We start from the raw sequence: 22,850 nt of genomic DNA, 5'->3' as shown, positions 1-22,850 counted from the left end.
GACAGGGTCCACACTTATTCGGCTAGAGTCTCTGAGCTGTTGTGAGCGCCTACTCGTCACGCGTTCGGGGGCATTTGAATTAGGTTGAACCCAGACTCATCATTTTTTTCTTTTCAATTCAGTTGCTCTAGTTTGTTTGCAGGTTACGATTGATAACTCTCCAAAGGTTGCTATGATTACTATCGACTAATGACATTTCTCCTGAGAAATGTCATCAGTCGATGGTAATGTTTGAGAAGTAGACCATTCTCTTGCCAGTTTTCATTACTCGAGCTGTCGGCCATTTTGTATACCATCAGTGTGCCACCAGGGGCGCTAGACTGCCGACGTACTGAGTTAACTAATGCTTTCGCATCCATGCAGCGGGAATTCACTGGTTCCAAGAGGATGACCCGGGCGCTTTGGGGCCGACCGGGAGGACAGCTACGCGTCGGGGCTTGGAGCTCGCTAGCTGGCCGAGTGGCATCCGGGACGCGTACCTGCAGCTGGTCGGCGTTCCGCTGGCTGTTGGCCGCGGCCTGCAGCGCCGGAGCCGCTCCGGCGGCGCTGCGCTTGCTCGCTGCTGCCACGCTGTGCCCGCTGCAGCTGGCCGTGCCGTGGCTCGTGTTGGCCACGTGCTGGGCGAACGTGGCGTACGCCACCAGCAGCTGGTAGATCCGCAGGAACGCCTGTTCCTCGGTCAGCCGCTGCGCAGCAGCGAGAGCCACGCTGTCGAAACTGCCATCGCACGACAGGGCACTGTCCGAAATGCGCAGGCGGTGCGCACTTTTTCACACGCTCACTTTTATCCGCGCTGAAGGCTCTGTCGGATGCTGGCTCCTGCTTGGCCTCCTTGACCCACATGCCATCGGATATGTACACGAGGTGCCAATCGATAGTTCCTGATGGCCGCGGATAACTGTACAAAATAAAAAAAAAAGCTCAAATGTTTGATTAGGCGATTCTTCCAAAATAAAAAAAACCTCAAATGTTTGATTAGGTGATCGTGGGCCTAGCCGCATGTATAGAAAGTATTTATGAAGCGAAACAAAGTGGCGAGAGTTTCGCCAAGTCAGTGGGCGTGGGATCTGACCGTTAGTGCTAGTTCTATCACAAACCAGTACAATTCATCACGAACCGGTAGTACGGAGCAACGCGCTATTTAATATGACCATTGCTTACAAGTAATGAGGAATATGCATGCCAAAAACGTCCTGTTCTGCTTAGGAAACGAAACGCTAGAAGAAAAAGAATATAACTACCTCGGACAGATGATTAGTGCTGACTCCAACTACGAGAGAGAAATTCGGCGCAGAAAATGTATGGGTTTGGAAGTACTTGGCAACCACTCCCAAATAATGAAAAGAAAAGTAAGCTGCCTCTGTCCCTCAAAAGAAAAATGTGCAACCGGTGCATACAACTGGCGCATGAGATATGGAGCTGAAACTTGGCACCTTAGTAAACAACTAGAAAGCAAACTTTGGTCGGCTCAACGGGCCATGGAACGAATACTGTTAGGAGTAACACTCAGGGACAGGAAACGTGCTACCTGGATCAGAGAACAAGCTAGAATAGAATGTATTATAGCTCAAATAAAGAAAAAGAAATGGACTTGGGCTGGTCATGTCGTGAGACGAACCGACAACCGGTGGACAACCGACAACCGGTGGAAAATTAGGGCAACAGAGTGGATACGAAGAGGCAAGTCTAGAAGGGAAGGCCATTAACCCGATGTAGGGATCAAATAAAGAAATTCGGGGGTAAACTGTCGATCAGTCCAAAATACCAACAGGAACACTGGAAAAATCTAACAAGAATTCCTGTCGTACGACATAAAACTTTGTTGTGACAACATAAGTCCTGTTACGACAAAGCCATCTGTTGTTACGACACACATTTCTGTCGTAACGACAAAGTCAATTTTCTCAACGACAAACATTCCTGCAGTCAGAACAGAAGTTCCATTTACGCAACTCTTCACAATCGGCAATAACATTCAAACCATGTGCAACTACTGATGGAACATCAGCATCATGACAAGACAGGAATTAAGCAGGACGGAACATCAAAATCAGGACACGAATACGACACGTGACACAACGTGAGAATGACGACAAGACAAGAATACAAGACGACAGTACGGCACGCAAAAATACGACAAACTACAGAATTTTTTCTCGAGCAGCACAAGACAGGAGAGGTTGTGTTTAAGGGAGAGGCCTTCGTCCTGCAATGGACCTGACTAGGCTGACGACGACGATGATGATGATGATTGCTTACTACGTTACAGGAAAATTTTTAATTCACTTTAATGATATTTAACGGGCGCTGCAGGATTCCCTCTCAAGGTTTTCCCCAGCCCTGTGTCTACTTCAAATCCGCGCCTTTCTTCGTCGCTTCAAAAGCGTAATTTTTAATAGAAACGCGCCGAATCTCAATCCTCCTGGCCTCCTCAGCCATGTCAATATTTAACCTTTTTTTTCCATAACTGCTCAAAGCTAAGCAGGAAATATAACATTATTGTTAATGTCTATTTTAAAGGATTTAAAGGAGCCATGAAGAGAGAACACAAGTTTGGTTAATTCAAAAGATTGTCTCCTTAGAATCATACTGACTCCACTTTTAACGTAAACTTCGCTCAAATAAGCTACATAATTAGGAAAAACGGGAATGGTCATGCAACCCACCAGCTCATTTCCCGCAACAGAACCTATGATGTCACATGAGCTAAGCTCTGCGATTGGCGGAGGCTGGCAGAAGCAGACGCAAATTAGGTAGAGCTTACAAACTAGACGAACGAGCGATTTGCGCTTAAATTTAGGGCACATTCTTTACAAAGCAATAAGAATGATGGGACAAACAGTGGAAGTTACGAAAGCACATGTAAACATAGAAGTACTGATACGTTCTGCTGTTCGTACTGCGCACAGAATGCTTGGTTTAGCTGCACAACACTACGGGGCTTGAGGCTGTCTCAGACGACACTGGCCAATTGACGCAAGCAACGGTGTCTTACGTGACTCCGTTTGTCGAGCGAGCACTGTTTCAGGGAACGAATATTTTCTCCCAGAACAAAAACAAGCCAGGTTTAAATGCGGGCAAAAACAAACCAAACGCTTGCCACGATATGGTGGCGCCATCTAGGTTACGGAACGTAAAGAAACGCGGGAACAAACCAACACCGGTGTACAGGGTGGAGACAACCTTTGAACGGTCCCGTGCCGCCGCAATTGGGCCAACGGGCTCAACGCGTTATTCTTTTCGTTTCCCACGAGACCTAGCAACGCGAAACAGACAATATGATTCAAACTTCTTCAGTAAACCGCGTTGCGGCGATAATTTTAGCGCGGTTTTGACACAATGACTTGCTTCGGCGGCGAGCGAGCAACCGAAAATGGCGGCGCCAGCGTATAGGTTTCTCTCTACCCTGTACGGCGGATGCGTGAATGAAGGTACTCTAGGCTGCAGAGCGGTCGGTTCCTGTGATGTCATTTGGGACCACGAAAACGCACGATTGAGCGGGAAAATCAAAATTTTAACCTAAATTGTTTAATTTCTCAGTGAATAAAGCACCGTTTGTATCCGGGCAAGCGCTGGGGGCACTATAAAACACGAAATCTTTCGAATAAAACCAACTTGCATTTTCTCTTCATGGCTCCTTTAAGAGAACATGGAGTGGCTTGCGCGCTGCCTTATTCGGGCACCCATGCCCGTTTTGTAAATGAAGCTTCACATTCATCTGTCGTGGTTCACTTCCCTTGTTTTTACGCCACGTAACAACAGCCTCCCGGAACCAAAAGCGGTCACAAACTGAACACAAAAACCCAAATGGGCTGCGGAGAAAATGCCACTACACTTCCTACTGGCACCGACGAATTCCGGCTCTAGCTTCGCAACATTATTCTACAGTTCTCACAGACTAACATGGCGGATGTATAAACTATAGTTCCCTTCCCAAGCTGCGGGCAGCACAGTTGATGCTACGCGGCTATCACGTAAGCCGCCCAGAAGCAGTATCCGCAGGGACTGGCTGACTCAACCGGCCACGCTAGAGCAGCAGCTATCGTTGGCAAGCTTTGTCCAAAAGACCATAGGCACCCCGCCTTCCCGGCTAGACCCCTGGAAGACCAACTAACGAGGAATTCCAGTGGCCCCCTGGAATGAGGAGGCCTTAGCCAAAAGGGCAAATAAAATTTTCTCTCTCTCCCTCTCTCTCTCTAACTCATCTCGACATTTAACTGTCGTCGGCTCAGGAAAAGCGGCAACAGGCGTTCGGAGCCTCGGAAAAACATTTCGGCCCTTCCTGGCCAGGTGTAACCGCAAAGCCCGCATAACCGCATAGCTGTTCTTCTCAATACGACGATTGTTGAATGTCATGGCGAGTTTGACGCGTTGACTAGGCGGCTGTCTTTATAGGTGTGTAGCATCAGCTGAGAGCTCGTAAAATGAACTCTCGACTGCACCGTTATACCAACGACGCTTCCATCGCGGTGCGCACACCAGTAGCAATATGCCGGACCATTTTCAGCGTGTTACCGTCACGTGGCTCTTCCGCTGTCTCGTTCTGGCAGCATGCGCGCTCTCCGTAACTTTCGCGATGGCGATGGTCAAGCTGACGCCTCCGCGATAGAGCCACGACAGCCGCGATTAGACAGGAGTGCTCCTATGCCCGTTTCTTCCGCTTTCCGTGACGCAAAACCGGGCCCATCTCTCGCAGATTGTTTATGCGGAAAGAAGGCTGAATTTGCTTCGGCAGCAACTTTTTCCGAGGTCACATTTCGCAGGACGGTACAACACCGGGACTTAACGCTAATGTCACTAGAGAACGCCAGAGAACTAATAGGCAGTTTTAGCATATCGTTACCGTGTTTGCGTAACCGTTTACCGTGTTACCGGAAGCGCTGACGATGGTGAAGCCTGTGCCGGTAAGTTACCGTTCGCGGTAACTCTCGCGCTGCGCAGTCTACTCCCGCAAACACAGTAAACGGTAACGTAAACACGGTAACGATATGCTAAAACTGCCTAATGTCGCGTATTTCTGATCTTCGCCAGTTTGACGTTATGAAATCTATTCCTATACTAGTCATCTGTGAACCGAACGTATCCAAACCTATTCGGATATCTGGCTATGAACTTTTTTTATCAGCCACACTCGGGGAGCCCAGCAAAGTCGCTGTCTTCATCAGGCGTGAACTGTCCTACGTTCACCATTTCGTGCAACCTTATAGGGGCAATGAGTACGTCTGTCTCACCATCAGAAAGCGCCAGCTCACTTTCACTCTTGTGGGTGCATACATACATCCGACATCTCGCTTTCAACGAAAGATGCTGAATGACATACTAAGCACAACAACGAGTCCGTGGGTAATTACCGGTGATTTCAATGCACAGAAGCCCAAACACCAACATGCGAGGTCTGAGCCTAGTAGCTTTTCCCTGAGACCATGGGTTGTGCCTACTAAACGACGGAAAATCCACTTACTTACGTGGAACGAACTGCGGCAGTTGTTTAGACTTCACGTTTGTGTCACGATGTTTATCGGGTCGTGTACAGTGGTTCCCAGACATAGAGACTCGTGGAAGCGACCACATTCCGACCTATTTAAAGATAAATGGCTTACGAAGTCCCTTCGATCCTAATGTTATTCGGGTAACCGATTGGTCCAAGTTCAAATCAAGAATGGAAGAAATTTGTCGGACTTCTGGGGACGTCTGCGTGAGGATAGCCAGTGGAACAGGCCCTTCTGGACTACTGCTCGCCAGTGACATCCCTGCATCGCGGGATTCAAGGATGGACGTCCCATTCTGCATGGAAGAACTCCATGCGGCATTGGCTCCGTGCAAGCGATCTTCGTCTCCTGGGCCTGATGGAGTCACATATGCTGCTCTGCGTCACCTTGGTAAGGATGCCCGACAAGCCTTGCTTATATTTCAACGTCCTGTGGTGTGATGGTTCCGCTCTTCAAAAATGGAAGTCCAGCCGCCTCGTCCTGCTCCTGAAGCCCGGAAAATCTATGCTGGATACAATGGCATACCGACCAATTGCACTTGCGAGTTGCGTTGGAAAGCTGATGGAGCGAATCATTCTTGCACGTCTGGAGTGGTTCCTGGAGCATTACAATGTCTACCCTGATGACATGTCTGGATTCCGTCGTGGACGCTCACCCATTGACTGTGTTATTGATTTGGTGACTTTTGTGCAGTAGCGGAAAAGTGCGAAGCGCATGTGTGCTGCGTTGTTCCTCGACGTCAAAGGGGCCTATGATAACGTGGAGCACGATGTGATTCTTAAAGTACTACAAGCTGTGGGGCTCGGTGGCCGGGTCTACCAGTGGATACGGAACTACCTATCAGGAAGGTCATTCTTTGTTATGACTGCTGATGGGCCGTCATCAGCTCACTATACTCACCGTGGTGTTCCCCAAGGAGGCGTCCTGAGCCCTACACTGTTCAACCTTACGCTAATTGGCCTGACTTCTTGCCTTCCAAAGAGGGTTCACGTGTCAATATACGCCGACGATATATGTGTTTGGGCAGATGGCGTGACTCGTCGGCATGCAAAATGCCGTAGACTTGACGACCTCCTATCTACACGGACAAGGGTTGGAAATACCCAGCAGCAAATGCGCCGTGCTTCCGTTTACACGAAAGCCTATGTATGCGTACCCTTTGTGTATTAATGGCGAAAGGGTGTCCTATGTGAGAAATCACAAGCTTCTCGGCATAGTTGTCGACAGAGGCCTTTCTTGGAGTGCTCACGTAAACGTTATAAAGAAGAGGATCTATGCAGTGGTGCATGTGCAGATGGCGTGGGGAAGCCATCAGCGGCAAGACGTGGGGAGCACCAATGAAGTCAATGTTACAGCTATACAACGCGCTGTTCTTAGACTGTCTACGGTACAGTGCTCCTGTCCTTTCTTGAGCGTGCCGCACAACTACTCGGTCACTTCAGGGTATACAAGCTCAGGCCCTGCGAACCTGTCTTGGCATACCCCGATGTACGTCCACAGCAGCGACCATTGCACTGGCTCGGAATCACCCATTGGCAACCTTTGTGGAAGTTGAAATACTCGGGACACATATCAGGCACCTCGCCCGTCTACCTGGTCATCACCTCGCGGGGATACCAGCGACCCGTCCGCGGGCGTCGTTCGCAAGGGTAGTAGCTTCCCACAACACCAGCATTCCGTCGAACTATACGCCAGCGATGCGACCGCTCCTTCCACTGTGGTGTGTGATGCAGCCCCGAGTGTGCCTAGATATCCTAGGAGTGACAAAAAAACCGTGATCTTCCAATTCCGGCCCTGCAACAGCTCGCTTTGACGTACATGCACGAGACATACAGTGACCGAACCCATGTGTACACTGATGGCTCGGTAACATCGTCGGGTTCTGCCGGAGCTGTTGTTATACCACGACTGTCACTGTGCAGCAAATTCAAGATAGCCAATCTTACAACATCCACGGCTACAGAACTTACGGCCATCCGTAGCGCTCTTCACACCATCGAGCAAAGTTCGTGCCGCAGATGGGCTATCTTCTGTGATTCGAAGCCTGCACTTCAGTCACTCCAGTCAGCGCTGTGCCGGGGACCTCACGAACAGCTCCTGACATAAATAAGAATGGTGTACGACCGTGCTGCCCAGGCTGGTCATGATGCCACCCTACAGTGGCTTCCTAGCCACTGCGGCATTGTCGGCAACGAAAGTGCGGACGCTGCCGCCCGGCTGGCGCATCAAACAGCGACAACTGTACTCATCCCATTGCCTAGGACGGACGCAGCTAGGGCCCTCCGCATTCTTGCCCGGGAAACAGCTATGGTCTCCAGAAGATTTCACATGTGCACGCATTGGTGCCTTTGACCCGCGCCTGCAACGTCCCCTTCCACTAGGCCTCCCACGGTCTGACGCAACTCTTCTTTGCCGTCTCTGGCTGGGGGTGGCATTCACAAATGCTTACTCGTACTTAATAGGAATGGCAGCAAAGGCGGAGTGCGAAACGTGCGGCACATAGGAGACGATACGCCACTTTTTATGCGAGTGCCCACGCTACTCGCCTGCAAGGAAGAAGCTGTAATCAGCACTGAGGAACTTAGACTCTCGGCGGCCATTTTCGAAGAAGATTCTGCGCTACTGGCCCTCTCTGTCATCCGCTCAGAAGGTGACTAAGGAACTTCTACGCTTTCTACGGGCGACGACTTTAGACTGAACGCCTCCAGTGTCTATCAGTGTCAGTGCTTCAGCGCTGGGCATACATGTCTACTCCAACTTATCTTCGTTCTTTCTTTTCTCTTTTTTGCCTATTTTCCCTTTCCCACGTGCAGGATAGCAAACTAGGCTCTAGCCAGGTTAACTTTGCTGCCTTCCTTCTGCACCCTTCCTTCCTTCCTTCCTTAACTGCGGACACCATACACAAGCGAATTTCTCAACAGCGTCGCTTTTAAAAGATCCGCGTATTGATATTCTGGCCACTAGTTCGTTCTTTTAGATGCGACGCATCTCTTTAACTCGCCTTGTCCGCCGTAGTCGGCGTAGTCCGCACGTGATTCCCCCATTCTCCTCGCCGTGCCAGCTGCGCGCTAACGCCGCTCTCTCACCGCAGCGCCATCTGCGTTTAGCGCTCGATGGCGCTCGCTCCCGTCGCCGTGCCAGCTGTGTGTCAGCGGGCGTTAGCGCTCGGTTAAACACATGCGCATGCGCTGCTCTCTCATTCCGCTACATATAAACGCGGTAACTGCGGTAACTGCGCCGCTCCATTCAGTCGTTCCGCCGCCGTTCCACCGCGCCGCTCCGCCGATGACATCAGATGACCACCGATGATTTGAATGGAGACTATGTGGGTTTCCGTTGCGTTTCCGTTATGTTAGCATGTCCATTGTTGTTATGTTTCCATTTTACGCAGCGTGTTCCCCCCCCCCCCCCCCCCCCCACGATGCGTCGCATCTACCCAAGGTTCCCCTCGCGGGAAGATGGTGTAAATTTTTAATCTCATTCGTGCTGAACATGACACGTGTGAAACGTCGGCACTGTTGTTTTCCGGAACCCTTCATTGCGCGTAACACCGCCACTGTATCCTCCAGCCGATCGAAGAGCGCTCGTGGGCTGAGAGGCCACCGTAAACACGCTTGTTTTGTGCGGTGTCCCAGCTCCTGCACTCATCGGTATTGCTGCGTAACGACGCGTCCCGTCATTGCATTTCTCGACAGAGCGCTGACATGCACGCGCACGCATGAACGTCACGCGGGTTGTTTTCGGGCGAGGCTGACACTCACCTTCAATTCGCCAGATGGGGGCACCTGGATCTTGGGCGGCACCGTCAGCGCAGCCAGCTCGATGGGCAAGTTCTGCGAAACAAGAGAAGGTGACGAGTGGGACAAGGGACCACGTTTTAGTGCCCTTACAGCCCGTCACGGCTGATACCACCATAAGGCTCCTGCGCTAGAGTTTTGGCGACATGCAGCGCCCCTTCGTGCCCGTCGCGTCTGGGTAGTGCAAAAGCAGACGACCAGCGCCGCCCGTACTGAGTAAAATAGCCCTTAAAGTAGTTGCAGAGGCTAAATAAAAAAGTTGCAAGGACATCTACGTTTGGGTCTTAAGCTGTATGACGCGATAGCGTTACTTCGACTCCCAGGGAGCATTTTAGGACTAAATTGCTGCATTTATGATGTATGCTTCACGAGTACTGAAGGTCAGAGAAGAGAGAAGGACGAGCAGTAAGGGTGTTTAATCACCGTGTACTACCTGAAAAGACTGAGACCCTCCGTGCTTCTGTGGCTTAAGAAGTAAGCGTGACAGGATGCGGCTGCGAGGTTTTGGTCAGTGCGAGAGAGAAGATAGCAATGTAAGTGTTTCAAAGTGTTTTTTATTGTCTAATTTCTGCTCCGGACTGAACGGTATTGCTTTCTTGCAAGAGAGAGAGAGAGAGAGAGAGAGAGAGAGATAGAGGAGATCTTTGGTGCGGAAGAAATAGTTGAGGGGTTTTGGAAAGCTCAAAGCTGGAACTGGAAGTCTAGGCCATGGATGTGGCAGATCCTTCCCTTGTCCTTCCAATCAGCTCGCGATGATCCTCATGCAACGAGATAGACAAAACTGCCTCCAATGTTTTAATAGAAGTATGTGTGATGTTTGAGTTGTTCGCCCGTGGGCACCCCCCTGTACATGCCTATGTTACGGAGAAGAGGGTAAATGTTTCCCGAATTTAGCGGAGTTTTAAGTTAAGCTATGACGTTCCCACCCAACATCGTCGCCCACAATTATTGGTAGATACTTGTTTTGGTTTATTTATCACGGAGTTCGCAGTTCTTCGAAACTGATAGCCCCCTTTAGCATGGAGAGAGATTGTGTTTCTGTAGGCGTAGGATTACGAGAGGTTAACTTTTTTCGGGGAGGGGAGTACTGTTGTCGTGATCGAAAGTAGCCCGGTGTGTGAGTTCGCGGACCTTTTGGTCGGTGCCTTGATCTCTTCAAACCCTTGTGCCCGGGTGTCCCAGTGACGTCCTTAACTTTATTAATTATGGACTGGAGTATATTCACAAATCTTTTAGCTATTCTACCTGCAGTGAACAGTCTAATGTCCTTTGAGAGTTCATAATGATGTTACACTTCTGTTTCTACTTCAGCTATTGAGATTGTCTACAGGATGGCTCCAACGACCGATTCTTTGTTCCTGTAGGTACGAGAGTCAAGAAGTCACAGATATTACCAGAATAGCCACCCACGACAATTGCTGCCGTCTATTATGAATCCCACAGTCGGTGTATACTTTGTCCTCATGATATTTCACTTTCCTTGAATTAACTTGATCATGCCACATTGCCTTTCTTTGCGTAGGTTTGAATCCATGTTTTTGGTAGAGATTTTTTTTTGCAGAAACGGTGTATCGCTGACATGACCGTGACGGCTTGCCCTCGACAATTCTTCGTGGGGGGATGACCCTACGATGACCAAACGATGACCCTGCCCGATTTCGTTTTCCGAGCCACGCCCTTCGTGCCAGGCAAACTGTCTGGTTTCTTCAAATATATTTTAAAGACACAATTTGGAGACTTATTCAATGTCAACATCATCAACAGACTATTCAGGTATACGACAGGACGAAGGCCTTCACCCGCTCCGGTGCGGCGCTGCCAAATTTATTCTTTGCCTCCGAATTTTCTTACTTCGCCCCCCCCCCCCCCCCCCCCGTGGAGGTAAAGGCCTTCCCCCTCTTTTAGACCAGTTTCTGTCAGCCCATTCTGTAACGCGCCTGGCCCACCGGCCGTCAGTTTGTCTCACGCTAAAAACTGCGAGGTGGAGCGCTGCCTTATACAGGGTGTTGCGACGATAACTGGAACACTTTAAAAATTTTTCCTGAGCGATCCGCCGCTCTGTTCGCGCTCAAACTTCACACAAAGGTCGCATTTTGTGGTCTATTTTGTTTGACACCGGGAACAACAACGGTACTTACCTGTCTATTCTGAAAATAAATAAAAACGATTTTCGCCTATGGGAAAATGGCCGCTGATTTGGACGTGCGAGCCAGCGCAAGTTGATGTTGGAACGACGGAACCACCTGCAGAGTGAAACGCATGTTTGGGATTCACGTACGGAGCCAAATGGTGCAGCAGACGATCAGAAAATGCACCTAGAAATGAGCTAACAGACGATCAGAAAATCCGGTTTTCGGGCTCGCACGTCCAAATCGCCGCCATTTTCCCATAGGCGAAAATCGTTTTTATTTATTTTCAGAATAAACAGGTAACTACCGTTGTTGTTCCCGGTGTTAAACAAAATAGACAACAAAATGCGACCTTTGTGTGAAGTTTGAGCGTGAACAGAGCGGCGGATCGCTCAGGAAAAATTTTTAAAGTGTTCCAGTTATCGTCGCAACACACTGTATGCTGTCCTGATGAGGGTGTTCACTTGATCTTTTTCACTGCTGGTAAGTTACAATGGTACGGTAGGCTCAGTAAAATCCGCCTTGGGATCAGGGGCTTCATTAGTCTTATCGTTTGATCTCTCATTCTTGCTCTTCTGTTGGTTCAGCGTTTGATAATGTCGGCGAGTGGTTAAAGATTTTCTCTTTCTTTTTTGGTAATTGCGAAGTCGGCTCTGCCGCTTGAATCTAGGGCACGCCTGTCTCGTGTCGTCTCTCTCCAGCCTTCGTTACTTTTGTGCGCAATTGAAGTACAGCGGAGAAGGCAGTAGTGCAGGGCAATATCCCTGTATTGCAGGAGGGAGGTTGGCTTGCCTGCAGGGGCATCGCGTGTAGGCGTAGTGAAAATGGCAACCCGGTGAATTAGTTCGCGAGCACGTACATGCACCACTTCATTAGCGCCTACGCCTGTGTGGGCTGGTGTCCACAGCAGGGTCACGATGTCGGATAGGGGATTTTTGGAGTTAATTTGCAATGCCATGGGAGAGATGTTACCGCGAATAAACTTGCGGATGGCCTGCTGACAGTCAGAGAGGACGAATTCGGGGGTGGGGTGCTGGGTGAGCGCGAGGGCAATGGCTGCCTCCTCCACCGTGGTTGTGTTGCTAGTTAGGATGGCAGCCGCTGTGATGTTTGGTGATGTGTGTTGGCCAGCAACAGCTACACAGTGTGCAGGTTTGTGAGGGTAGGGGGTGGCATCAGTGTATAGTGTGCATGGTGATGGTGGGTATAGTATGGCGTAGGCGTTGGCTCGGCCTAGTCGGAGGGCTGCATGTAAAGTTAGGTGCATGTGGCGAGGAATTGGGAGGATTCGGATGCTGTTACGGATGTGAGAGGGAATGGAGAGTGGCGGGATTGGGATGGTGGGTGGTACGTTTATAGAGTTGAGAATGTAGTGCCCTGTAGGGTAGGATGCGAGGCGCGTGAGTTGGGAGATGTGGTGGGCGTCTAGGTGCTCCAGTATGGTGTTGTGTATGCCGAGGTCGAGAAAGCGATGCGTTGGTGCGTATGGTTAAGGTATGGTAGGTGGAACAAGATACGGTTGAGTAGAACACTGTGCACGAGACGGAGGCGGTCCTGTTCCGTGATGCTGTGGTGTTTGCTGGCGATCCGTCTGAGATGCGTGGTTTGGGTAGCGTATTTATTATGTGCTGGAGGGTGGGTGCGTGTGATCCGTTGTGTGTTAGGGTAAGGCCTAAGACTCTAAGTTGCTGTGTGTGGGGTATTGCGTCAGAGTGTATAAAAAGTTCGATGGGGGGAGGGGGGGTTGGAGGGGGTTTGCTGCGATGGGGCGTGGAAGTTAGGAGAGCGGATTTTTGTGGAGAGCACTGGAGCGCCAAAGGGTCGATGTGGTCTAAGACTTGGTTGAGGCCATGTTGGAGTGCTGTTTCAATGTGTTGGTCGGAGCCAGAGTGAACTCACAGGGCAATGTCATCTGCATACAGTGTGCTGCGTAGTATGGGTATGGTGAGGAGAGAGCGGGCAAGTGGCATTAGAGTGAGGTTAAAGAGCGCGGACGAGAGCAGGGGTTTCCCCAGGCATCGAATCAAGGGCGGGTGTCTCAATGGCTCTGGGGGGGGGGGGGGGGTGGTGGTTCTTAAACTAGAAAAGCTGTTTTTTATCCCACAAGTTAAATAAAAGACGTCTGTTAACCAAACGCTCATCCCCGTGCCGTACGTTTTTCATTTTCTATATATATATATACACCTGAGAGGCGGTGCTTTCTATTCAATCTAAGAAAAAAACAAATTTAGAGAAATTAATTTTTTCCATGAAAGGTCCGTATTCAGTTTTTTTTTTAATTTCTCGCCATTTTGCAACGTATAAGGACGTTTTCGAACTTGTTACCAGGGCCAGTGACGAAATTTGAGTTCTTGAAACAATGTTTAGGTAGTACACGACTAATCTGCGGCCGTTGAATCGCTCCCCTTTTCGCTGAGCACAAGGTCGCGGGTTCGATTCCCGGCCGCGGCGGCCGCTTTTCTGATGGAGGCGAAAAGCAAAAACGCCCGTGTGTACGAGATTTCGGCGCACGTTAAAAATTTCCAGGTGAACAAAATTAATCAGGCGTCCTCCACTACGGCGCGCCTCATCGCCTGCGTTGCGTCGGCGTGTTAAACCCTACAATCTATCTATCTAGCTCCCCTTTTCCTTTACTTTTTTTTTCATTTTCGCTACTCCCTGGCTGGTAGCAATGTGCTCGCAGCGTGGTCAGCCTCAAACCACTTTGCCCCTTTCCTTTGAAAGCCTTTTTTGTGTGCACATACGAACTTGCCACGAGCTGTCGAAAAAAAAAGGAAATAAATACGTGCAACGCTAACAGCAAGCTCGGGGGGCGCAGTTTTGTTTATTTTGCCCGAGGCTACTCCAAGAATAGCAGACGGGCTGCCCGCGCATGCGCAGATCGCTACTGAAAAAGGTCCATACAAGGACTGACAAGAGTGAAATTTGGGGATTCAAGGGGGGGTGTCCAGAAAAACTAGGGGGGGTGTAGGGAAATCACTGGACGAGAGGACCGCTCCTTGTGGCGTTCCGCGGTCTGGCATGTGGAAAAGATCAGACTGGACATGGCCAAAGCGGATGGTAGCAGTACGTTGTGTAAGAAAGTTACAGATATAGTGATAGAAGTGTAGGCCTAGGTTTTGGGATGCAACTGCCTGAAGGATGTTATGAAGTGAGAGATTATCAAAGGCTTTTTGAAGGTCCAGTGAGAAAATAGAGGTGTGGTCTTGTTGCAGGGGGTGTTGGTGGAAATAATGATGGTACTGTATAAGGGCGTCTTGAGTGGATAGGTTGGGTCGAAAGCCAATCTTGTTAGGCGGGTAGGCTTGATTGTATTCAGGTGTGCATTGATATAATTCTGCAGGACGTGTTCGAGCAGTTTTCCAAGGCAGGAGGTGAGGGAGATAGGGCGAAGGTTGTGTATGGAGGGGGGTTTTACAGGTTTAGGGATGAGGGTGATGTTATAGTGTTTTCAGGTGGAGGGGAGGGTGCGGTTAAGCCAGCGTTGGTTAAAGAGTTGCACAAGGCGTTCGAGGGCTTCCTCGTCTAGGTGTAGTAAGAGAGCGTTTGTGATGTTGTCATGTCCTGGCGCGGTGTTACATTTCAGGGCTTGGATCGCCACATGTAGCTCTGCAAAAGTGATAGGGGCATCGAGCTGTGGGTTGGGGTTGCCAGCGTATTGTGGGGAACCAACAGGGTGTGGTGAGGGCGGTGGGATGTAAGTGGAGCGGAGGCTGTCGCATAGGGCAGTGGGTGAGAGTTGAGTGTCCGCTATCAGTTGAGTGGTTTGGTTCCGAGATTGGGTCTTAGTAGAGCGCGGGTCGAGTAGCACGGAGGATGTGCCAAACTTCCTTAGTGAAGAGGTGGCCTCGCATTTCGTCGCAAATGTTATTCCATTGGTTCCTGGCTAAGGTGAGTGCGTGTGCTTCGATCTTTGTACGGAGGGTTTGTAGTTTGAAGCGAAGATTGCGTCGGTGTTTGTTTCCACCAGCGCTCCTTTATGCTGGTGCAAGCCTCCCAAAGGTTACGGAGGTGCGTGTCTACATATTGCACTCCAGGAGCAGGGTCGATGGTTTTCGTTGCAAAGTGTTTAGCTGAGAGAAGGTGGGTCGTCCATTGTTCTAGGTCGGAGTCGCAGGTGGTAGTTGGCGGGAGGGGGCATTCAGTACGGAAGAGATCCCAATCTGTGCATGTTCGTGGTGGAAGGGGGGGGGGGAGGCGTTGGGGGATGCCCTTAAAGGAGCCATGAAGAGCCAGAAAGAGAAAAGTTTGGTTCATTCAAAAGATTGTCTCGTTAGAATCGTACTGACACCACTTTTAACGTAAACTTCGCTCAAATAAGCTACATAATTAGGAAAAACGGGAATTGTCATGCGACCCACCAGCTGATTTCCCGCAACAGAACCTATGATGTCACATGAGCTAAGCTCTGCGATTGGCGGAGTCTGGCAGAAGCAGACGCAAATTAGGTAGAGCTTACAAACTAGACGAACGAGCGATTTGCGCTTAAATTTAGGGCACATTCTTTAGAAAGCAATAAGAATGATGGGACAAACAGTGGAAGTTACGAAAGCACATGTAAACATAGACGTACTGATGCGTTCTGCTGTTCGTACTGCGCACAGCATGCTTGGTTTAGCTGCACAGCACTACAGGGCTTGGGGTTGTCTCAGACGACACTGGCCGATTGACGCAAGCAACGGTGTCTTACGTGACCCCATTTGTCGAGCGAGCACTGTTTCAGGGAACGAATATTTTCTCCCAGAACAAAAACAGGCCAGGTTTAAATGCGGGCAAAAACGAACCAAACGCTTCCCACGGTATGGTGGCGCCATCTAGGTTACGGAACGTAAAGAAACGCGGGAACAAACCAACACCGCTGTACAGGGTGGAGACAACCTTTGAACGGTCCCGTGCCGCCGCAATTGGGCCAACGGGCTCAACGCGTTATTCTTTTCGTTTCCCACGAGACCTAGCAACGCGAAACAGACAATATGATTCAAACTTCTTCAGTAAACCGCGTTGCGGCGATAATTTTAGCGCGGTTTTGACACAATGACCTGCTTCGGCGGCGAGCGAGCAACCGAAAATGGCGGCGCCAGCGTATACGTGTCTCTACCTTGTACGGAGGATGCGTGAATGAAGGTATTCTAGGCTGCAGAGCGGTCGGTTCCTGTGATGTCATTTGGGACCACGAAAACGCACGATTGAGCGGGAAAATCAAAATTTTAACCTAAATTGTTTAATTTCTCAGTGAATAAAGCACCGTTTGTATCCGGACAAGCGCTGGGGGCACTATAAAACACGAAATCTTTCGAATAAAACCAACTTGCATTTTCTCTTCATGGCTCCTTTAAGGGTAAGAGATGTGCTTATTATGTAATGATCGCTGCCGAGTGTGTCTGGTGTCCTGGAGGTATGATGGGTGAGTTTTCCGGTGCTAAAGGTGAGGTCGGGAGTGGTGTCGCGCTGGGCACTGTTGCCAATGCGTGTGGGGGAGGAAGGGTCGGTGTGGAGTGTGAGTTGAAGGGAGTGGACAAGTTCAGATACTAAACGACCTTTGCGAGTCGTGTGAGAGTAACCCCACTTCACACTGGGGGCGTTGAAGTCGACTAAAATTACGAGAGGGTCACGTTTAGTGAGAGAAAGAGCTTGGTGAAAGATGTATTTGAAGGAGATGTGTTTGGATTGTTGAGAACGTGCAGGCGTGTGACAGAGGATTTGGGAAGGTGGAGAGTAGTGAGTATGTGCGGGATTGGTGAGCCGAAAGTTTGATGCTTGGTGGTAATATTTCGGTGTACAAGGGTGGCTATCTGGGGGAAGTCTGGCGGGGAGTGAGATGCAGTCTTTTAGCTTGGGTAGGTGGTACGTTTCCTGTAGTGCCAGGAGGATGGGGGGGGGGGGGGGGGGGGTTGGGTATGGCTGCGATGTGAGCTTTGAGGTTGCGTCTTTTAGTTCGACAACCACGGCAGTTCCACTGCCAGATGTATTAAGAATTAGAGGAGAGGGTCATTTTCGGGATTGGAGGTATGGTGCTGCGTGTGAGCTTCGCTTGTGTTATGTGTATTGAAGTTGGGACTTGGTTATGCTGTTTTAGTTACATCGTGCCTCCTCTCGTGCGATCCATTGCTGCCGAATGGGTCACTTTGGTGCGAGAACATCTTTTGGGGCTTCCATACCAGCTGACCAGCAGGACGGACAGAGAGGGGGCTCAGTGGTCCCTCGGTAGAGGTACTGGTCTACTGTGTGTAGCTCAGCGCAGCACCCGCAACGCCTGTGCTATCCAACATGGCCAATGGTAGCGCACAGCTTGCATGTGGGGATGTTGTGGTGTTGGAAGAGTGCGCACGAGACCCAGCCTATGGTGAGGTTTGTCAGCTGTTTCAGTTGTCTGTACAGGGGGATGGAGGTGGCTATTGTGATGATTCGTATTTCGTTCCTGTTTACGTAGTATGAGGTGATGTCGGCGTATTGCGGTGTTCCTTGGAGGCGAGTGTTTTGTGTGAGAATGTAGTTGGTGATGTCGGCTGCGGGGAGCCCAAACGGAACGCCAACGATTCGAAACATCGGTTTTTGGGGGGCCAGGATGTGCATGCTGTAGCCTTGTGCCCGCGGGTCTTGCTCGATGGATTGTTTTAGGCGAGTAATTCCATCCATGCTCGAGGATAAAACCACCACCTCGTAAACTTAAGGCCTACGTCTACTAACCCCAGTTGTTCTGGGTTGAAGTTTGTGGTGAAAAAGCTCGCTATGGCGTTTGTGCTTACACCTTTCTGGCTGGTTCTATTGATAACCAATGCTGTCGTTCGTCTGGGGTTGCTTTTGGGATTGTGGATGATGTTTGAGTTTGTTTGTGTAGGTATTCGAAGGAGTGGGTTGGGTTGTGGGGTTTTGGGTTGGGGGTACAAGGGGTTGGTAACGTGAGCGTTGGGAAGCAGGAAAAGTTTGAACGCGGGGTGGTGGCTAAGAGGTTGGGAGGGAAGGAAGGAATAATGTAGAAGAAAGGCAGGAAAGTTAACCTGGCTAGAGCCTAGTTTGCTATCCTGCACGTGGGAAAGGGGAAATGGGCAAAAAAGAGAGGGGAAAAAAAGAGAGGAAAAGTTGGACCAGACACGTATGCCCAGCACTGAGGCACTGACAGTGATTGACACTGGAAGCTCTCAGTCTATAGCCTAGTGTTCAAGTTCGTCGCCCGTAGAAAACGGTTCTTTTGGAGGCAGGGAGGCGAGTCGAAGAGCGGGTTGGTTGGAGTGGGTGGGGTGGTTCTGGGGATTTCGCGTTTGCATGGCAGCAGAGGGAAGTAGGGGTTGTTTCCGGAGAAGTGTTTGAGGGCAGGGTTGAAGAGGGTGATGGGGTGGTATAGAATGTGGTGGGAGGGTTTGAGAGGGACTTGGTGAAGCGGGTGAGCTGGAGTGGTTTGGCGATTCAGGTGGTTGGGACAAGAGTGATTCAGGAGGGTTTTGGGAAGGGACGAGTAGTAGGTCGACTTCACTACGCGGTGTTAAGCCTTCATACTCAGCGATTCATAGAGAGAGACCCAACAGGATGCTTTTTGACTTCTGGAAAGCATCCAACAGGCGTTTACTTGTCTGTTGCATGAGGCCATCCCGTTGAGGCGCAATCAGTGCACTCAGGAATTCCGTGTCGTGCCGGATGGCGGCGTCTAGGACAGAATCACGTGGTTTTGTACGCATGTGGATGGTTGCGGAATTGGTGTGCGAGGGTGTAGGGGAAAGTGTTCTTTGGACCTGAGTCAAAAGTTGGAGGGGGAATGCTTGGCTTTGTTGGTTTAGGGGAGGGGCAGAGGGTGACCGTGTGGTGGGTCCTGATCCGGTACGAGGGTTTTCAGTTCCCTGGTGGTTGAAAGCGGGAGGAGGAGTGGTGGTGTTCAAAAGGGTTTGTGGGATCGGTGAACGTGAGGAGGAATGTGATGAAGAGGATTCTAGAGTTTTTGGAATTGTTTCTTCTGGGTCAGGCTCAGTTGAGCGTGCTGACGAGGAGTTGGTGTTATGACTCGGCTGGTCAAGGTCGACGTCCTCGGCCGAGGTCTCAGGTTTCGTACTTGAGCTCTGAACCACACGCTGACCTCGGATGGAGGACCTCCAATGTGCTCTGGGCGTTCGTTGAACGGTCAACGCGGGTTTCGTGCGCTTCGAGCGAGACCTTGGTTCATGTTTGTTGGCTGTCGTGGTTGAAGAAGGGGGTTCAGGAGACAAGGGGCTGGAGAAAAGGTCGTGAAGCTGATGTTTTTGGTGTGTTTGTTTGTTTCCATGGGATTTTTTCGTCGCATTTGGTTTGGTCATGTTGGGGAGATGTGGCTCAAAACCCTGCTTGCCAAAGTGCTCACTGGATGGTTGGAGTACCGAGAACGCGTTGGGTACCGAGACGGTTGGGGTAGCGAGAACTCGTGATGGGATGGGGGCCCAACGTGATGGCTGTGGTGTCAGGAAATGATGCTCGTGTTGGCCTAGAGCGTACTACATGAGGTCCTACGGCAGCATGTCTGGCCAAGGAAATTTCAATATTTAGTGCGGGCTGGAATCGTCGAAGTCCGAAAGTTAAAACTACTAGAAAAAACTCGCTTATTTCAGTAGCATTTTATCGGTTTGTGTGTCTCTCTGTTCGCCATGGTCTGGTAATTAGTGCTATGCTACGCTTTTTGTGCGGAGTTATTGTGGGGCCGCGTTAGCACGCCGAGATGGGTCCGCAACGCTCTGGGTTCTAAGTGAGTTCCAATTTCAAATTCCGGTCAAAAGTGGATAAATGCGTTATTTTGGAAGTGCCAGGAAATACCAGGTGCCAGGAAGTGATGTTCGTGTTGGTTAGGAGCGGATTGGATTAGGTCCTACCCCAGCATGTCTGGTTAAGAAAAGTTCACTAGAAAAATCTCTAAGTTGCTTATTTACAGTGTGTTTTTAGTTGTCAGTGTGTCTGTGTGTTCGGCATGGTCTTACAGTTAATGCTGTGCTACACGTTACGAGCAAAGTTATTGCGGGGCCGTGGTAGCACCCCGAGATGGGTGCGCAACGCTCTGGGATCTGAGTGAATTTCCAATTTCAAATTCCTGTCAAAAGTGCATAACTACGCTATTTAGGAAGTTCCGGAAAGTGCCAGGCCCCAGAAAGGAATGTTCGTGTCGGATTAGAGTGAACTGGAGTGGAGGAGGATCTACAACAGCATGTCCAGCCAAGAAAATTTTAAGGTGTAGTGCGGGCTGAATGAAATCGTCGAAGTCCAAAAGTTGGAATTACTGCGAAAAATGTCTCATTTGCTTATTTGCAGTGCGCTTTTAGCGGTTGGGTGTCTGTGTGCTCAACATGGTCTTGCAGATAGTAGTGCGCTCCGCATTTTGAGCTGAGGTGCTGCGGGCCGCGCTAGCAACCCGAGATGGGTCCGCAACGCTCTGGTTACAAACTCCCAGATTTCAAAATCCGGTCAAAAATGAATAACAACACTATTTAGGGGCCGATTTTTGTGCTTGAGGAGTCCACGCTTAGGTTATATGACGAGGAATCCGTTTTTCAAATTTTTACGGAGCTAGTTCTTGAGGTTTAGGTTTTAGTCGACCACGTGTTATGGGCGCGTGTTTTTTCGAGGTTTGAACTCGAGTATTGGAGTAAAAAAAAGTTTTTAAGAAGGCGCGTTTCCTGTAGTTAGGTGCGCGTTGGTGTGAGGATTGCAGTGATGTCCTTCGTTTCTATCTGCGTTATTTTGTTCGGAGGTTATAGCTTAAAGTGCATTTTAGCGTTAGCGGCTTAGGCGAGCTTCTGACAAAAAGTTGTGTGAAAGTTTTATTTGGGGACGGATTATGATGATTAGGGTATCGTTGTGTTCGGAATTACATAGCTGTTGCTGTTGGTGCGTTCAAAATGCGCAAACACGCAGAGAAAATGTTTTTTTGTGGAAAATGTTTTTTTAGATTTTGTGCTCTAATTTAAAAAAGTACTTATACGATATGGATAAAAATTGTGTTCATGTCGTCGGGCGGTGGTTATGAAGAGGCTGTGGTAATCTGGTTAGTGTGCGTAAATGCTACGCTGAGTTATGCGGTTGTAAAAATGGGGAGAAAAAGGAACGAGCTGTCATTGGTGCGTCTTCCTTCGGCGGCGGTCCGGCGGGTCGGGAAACAGAACCGCGGGAATATCGAAAATAGTTAGAAAATTCATGTATTAGGCGCTATACATTGGGTTTCATTTCAGTTGGTTTCGACTCATATTGTCTGCTTTCCTTGATTTCTGAGTGACTGGCGTTAATCCTTTGCCTCCTATTTTAGTTTGGTGACCAAATGCTCGGGCCCGGCCTCAGTTACGGTACACGCAGCGGTGGCTCAGCTGCGCTACTGGACCCAAAAGACGCGGGTTCGATTCCCGTTCGCGGCAGCAGTTTTCCTGACGGCAGCAGAAATTAAAAACGTCAGTGTGCCGAGGTTTCACTGCACGTTAAAGATCCCCTGGTTGTTAAAATGAATCTGGAGCCCTCCACTAACTATTCTGGAGTCCGGGTTTGGCTTGGGCACGGGGATTACCGAAAATTTAAATTTCATCTACCGCTAGACAGGTCCTTGCATTGCGATGGCGCCAGTTCCAGGCACGACTGGCGACTGCATCTGCCGAGCATGCTACCGTCGACAGGACGTAGAATGAACTTTACTGCGCAGGCGTGGCATCTGCTGGAGATGCGTGTCCCTTCTTCAATCTCCGCCGTAGTATTATTTTCCTCCTTTCCACACTTCAGTTGCCGTTGTGTCATATTCCAGATTAGATTTTAGCAAACCCTCGCATGTCCCTACCCCAGTCGTAGCTTCCGGGTGGCAGCGATGACGTATTTCCGTGGACGCTTGATGGGCCCGGCTGATAGCGGACGGCTAGCAGGCACGGGGAAATCGAAAAATGAGCCTAATAACCCTATGGCGTTGAAACATCTGCTTAAACAAGCCGATTTATCGGCTTTCTTTTGAGCGAGCTACCGCGATCGTAGCGACGTGCGTCAGTATCAGCACGTCGGGTGGTTTAACTTCCTGACGATAATTCTTCGTGCGCACGGTCGACAAAGGATTGATGATTGATTGATTGTTGGGTTTAACGTGCCGACGCAACGCAGGCGATGAGGCGCGCCGTAGAGGAGGGCTCCGGATTAATTTTGACCACCTGGGCATCTTTAACGTGCGCCGAAATCTCGTACACACGGGTGTTTTTGCTTTTCGCCTCCATCAGAAAAGCGGCCGCCGCGGCCGAGAATCGAACCCGCGACCTCGTTCTCAGCAGCGCAATGCCTTAGCCACTGAGCCACCACGGCGGGTCGGTCGACAAAGTAACAGCTCGAAAGTAGCATAGAACACAGAACGTTGCTCTCCTACAGCCCGAGGCAGCTGCGAAAGGTTGCTTCAGCGGGAGCACGCAAGCGGACGCGAGCAGCGCAGCCGGCTCAGCTGACACCACCGGCCCGGCACCGCCTTG

The 22,850-nt window shown here is 50.0% G+C and overlaps 1 protein-coding gene across 2 annotated transcripts in view; it reads right to left on the bottom strand.

Moving 5' to 3' along the window:
* The window catches only part of LOC144173811 (uncharacterized), a 43,890-nt gene that overhangs the window by 5,247 nt on the left and 15,793 nt on the right, over positions 1-22,850 (bottom strand). For both annotated transcript variants that reach the window (XM_077702075.1, XM_077702069.1), the window contains exons 3-4: positions 9,251-9,322; positions 480-686 (exon numbers count right to left, since the gene is read on the bottom strand). In XM_077702075.1, the coding sequence (XP_077558201.1) occupies positions 480-686; positions 9,251-9,322 (279 nt within the window). The remainder of the gene's footprint in view (positions 1-479; positions 687-9,250; positions 9,323-22,850) is intronic.

This window comes from Haemaphysalis longicornis, unplaced genomic scaffold (genome assembly GCF_048455015.1).
Source record: "Haemaphysalis longicornis isolate Haplotype H1 unplaced genomic scaffold, Haemaphysalis longicornis Haplotype H1 scaffold_1, whole genome shotgun sequence".
NCBI lineage: Eukaryota > Metazoa > Arthropoda > Arachnida > Ixodida > Ixodidae > Haemaphysalis > Haemaphysalis longicornis.
Note: the sequence above shows the minus strand (reverse complement) of the source record. Positions and strands in the feature narration are given on the sequence as shown.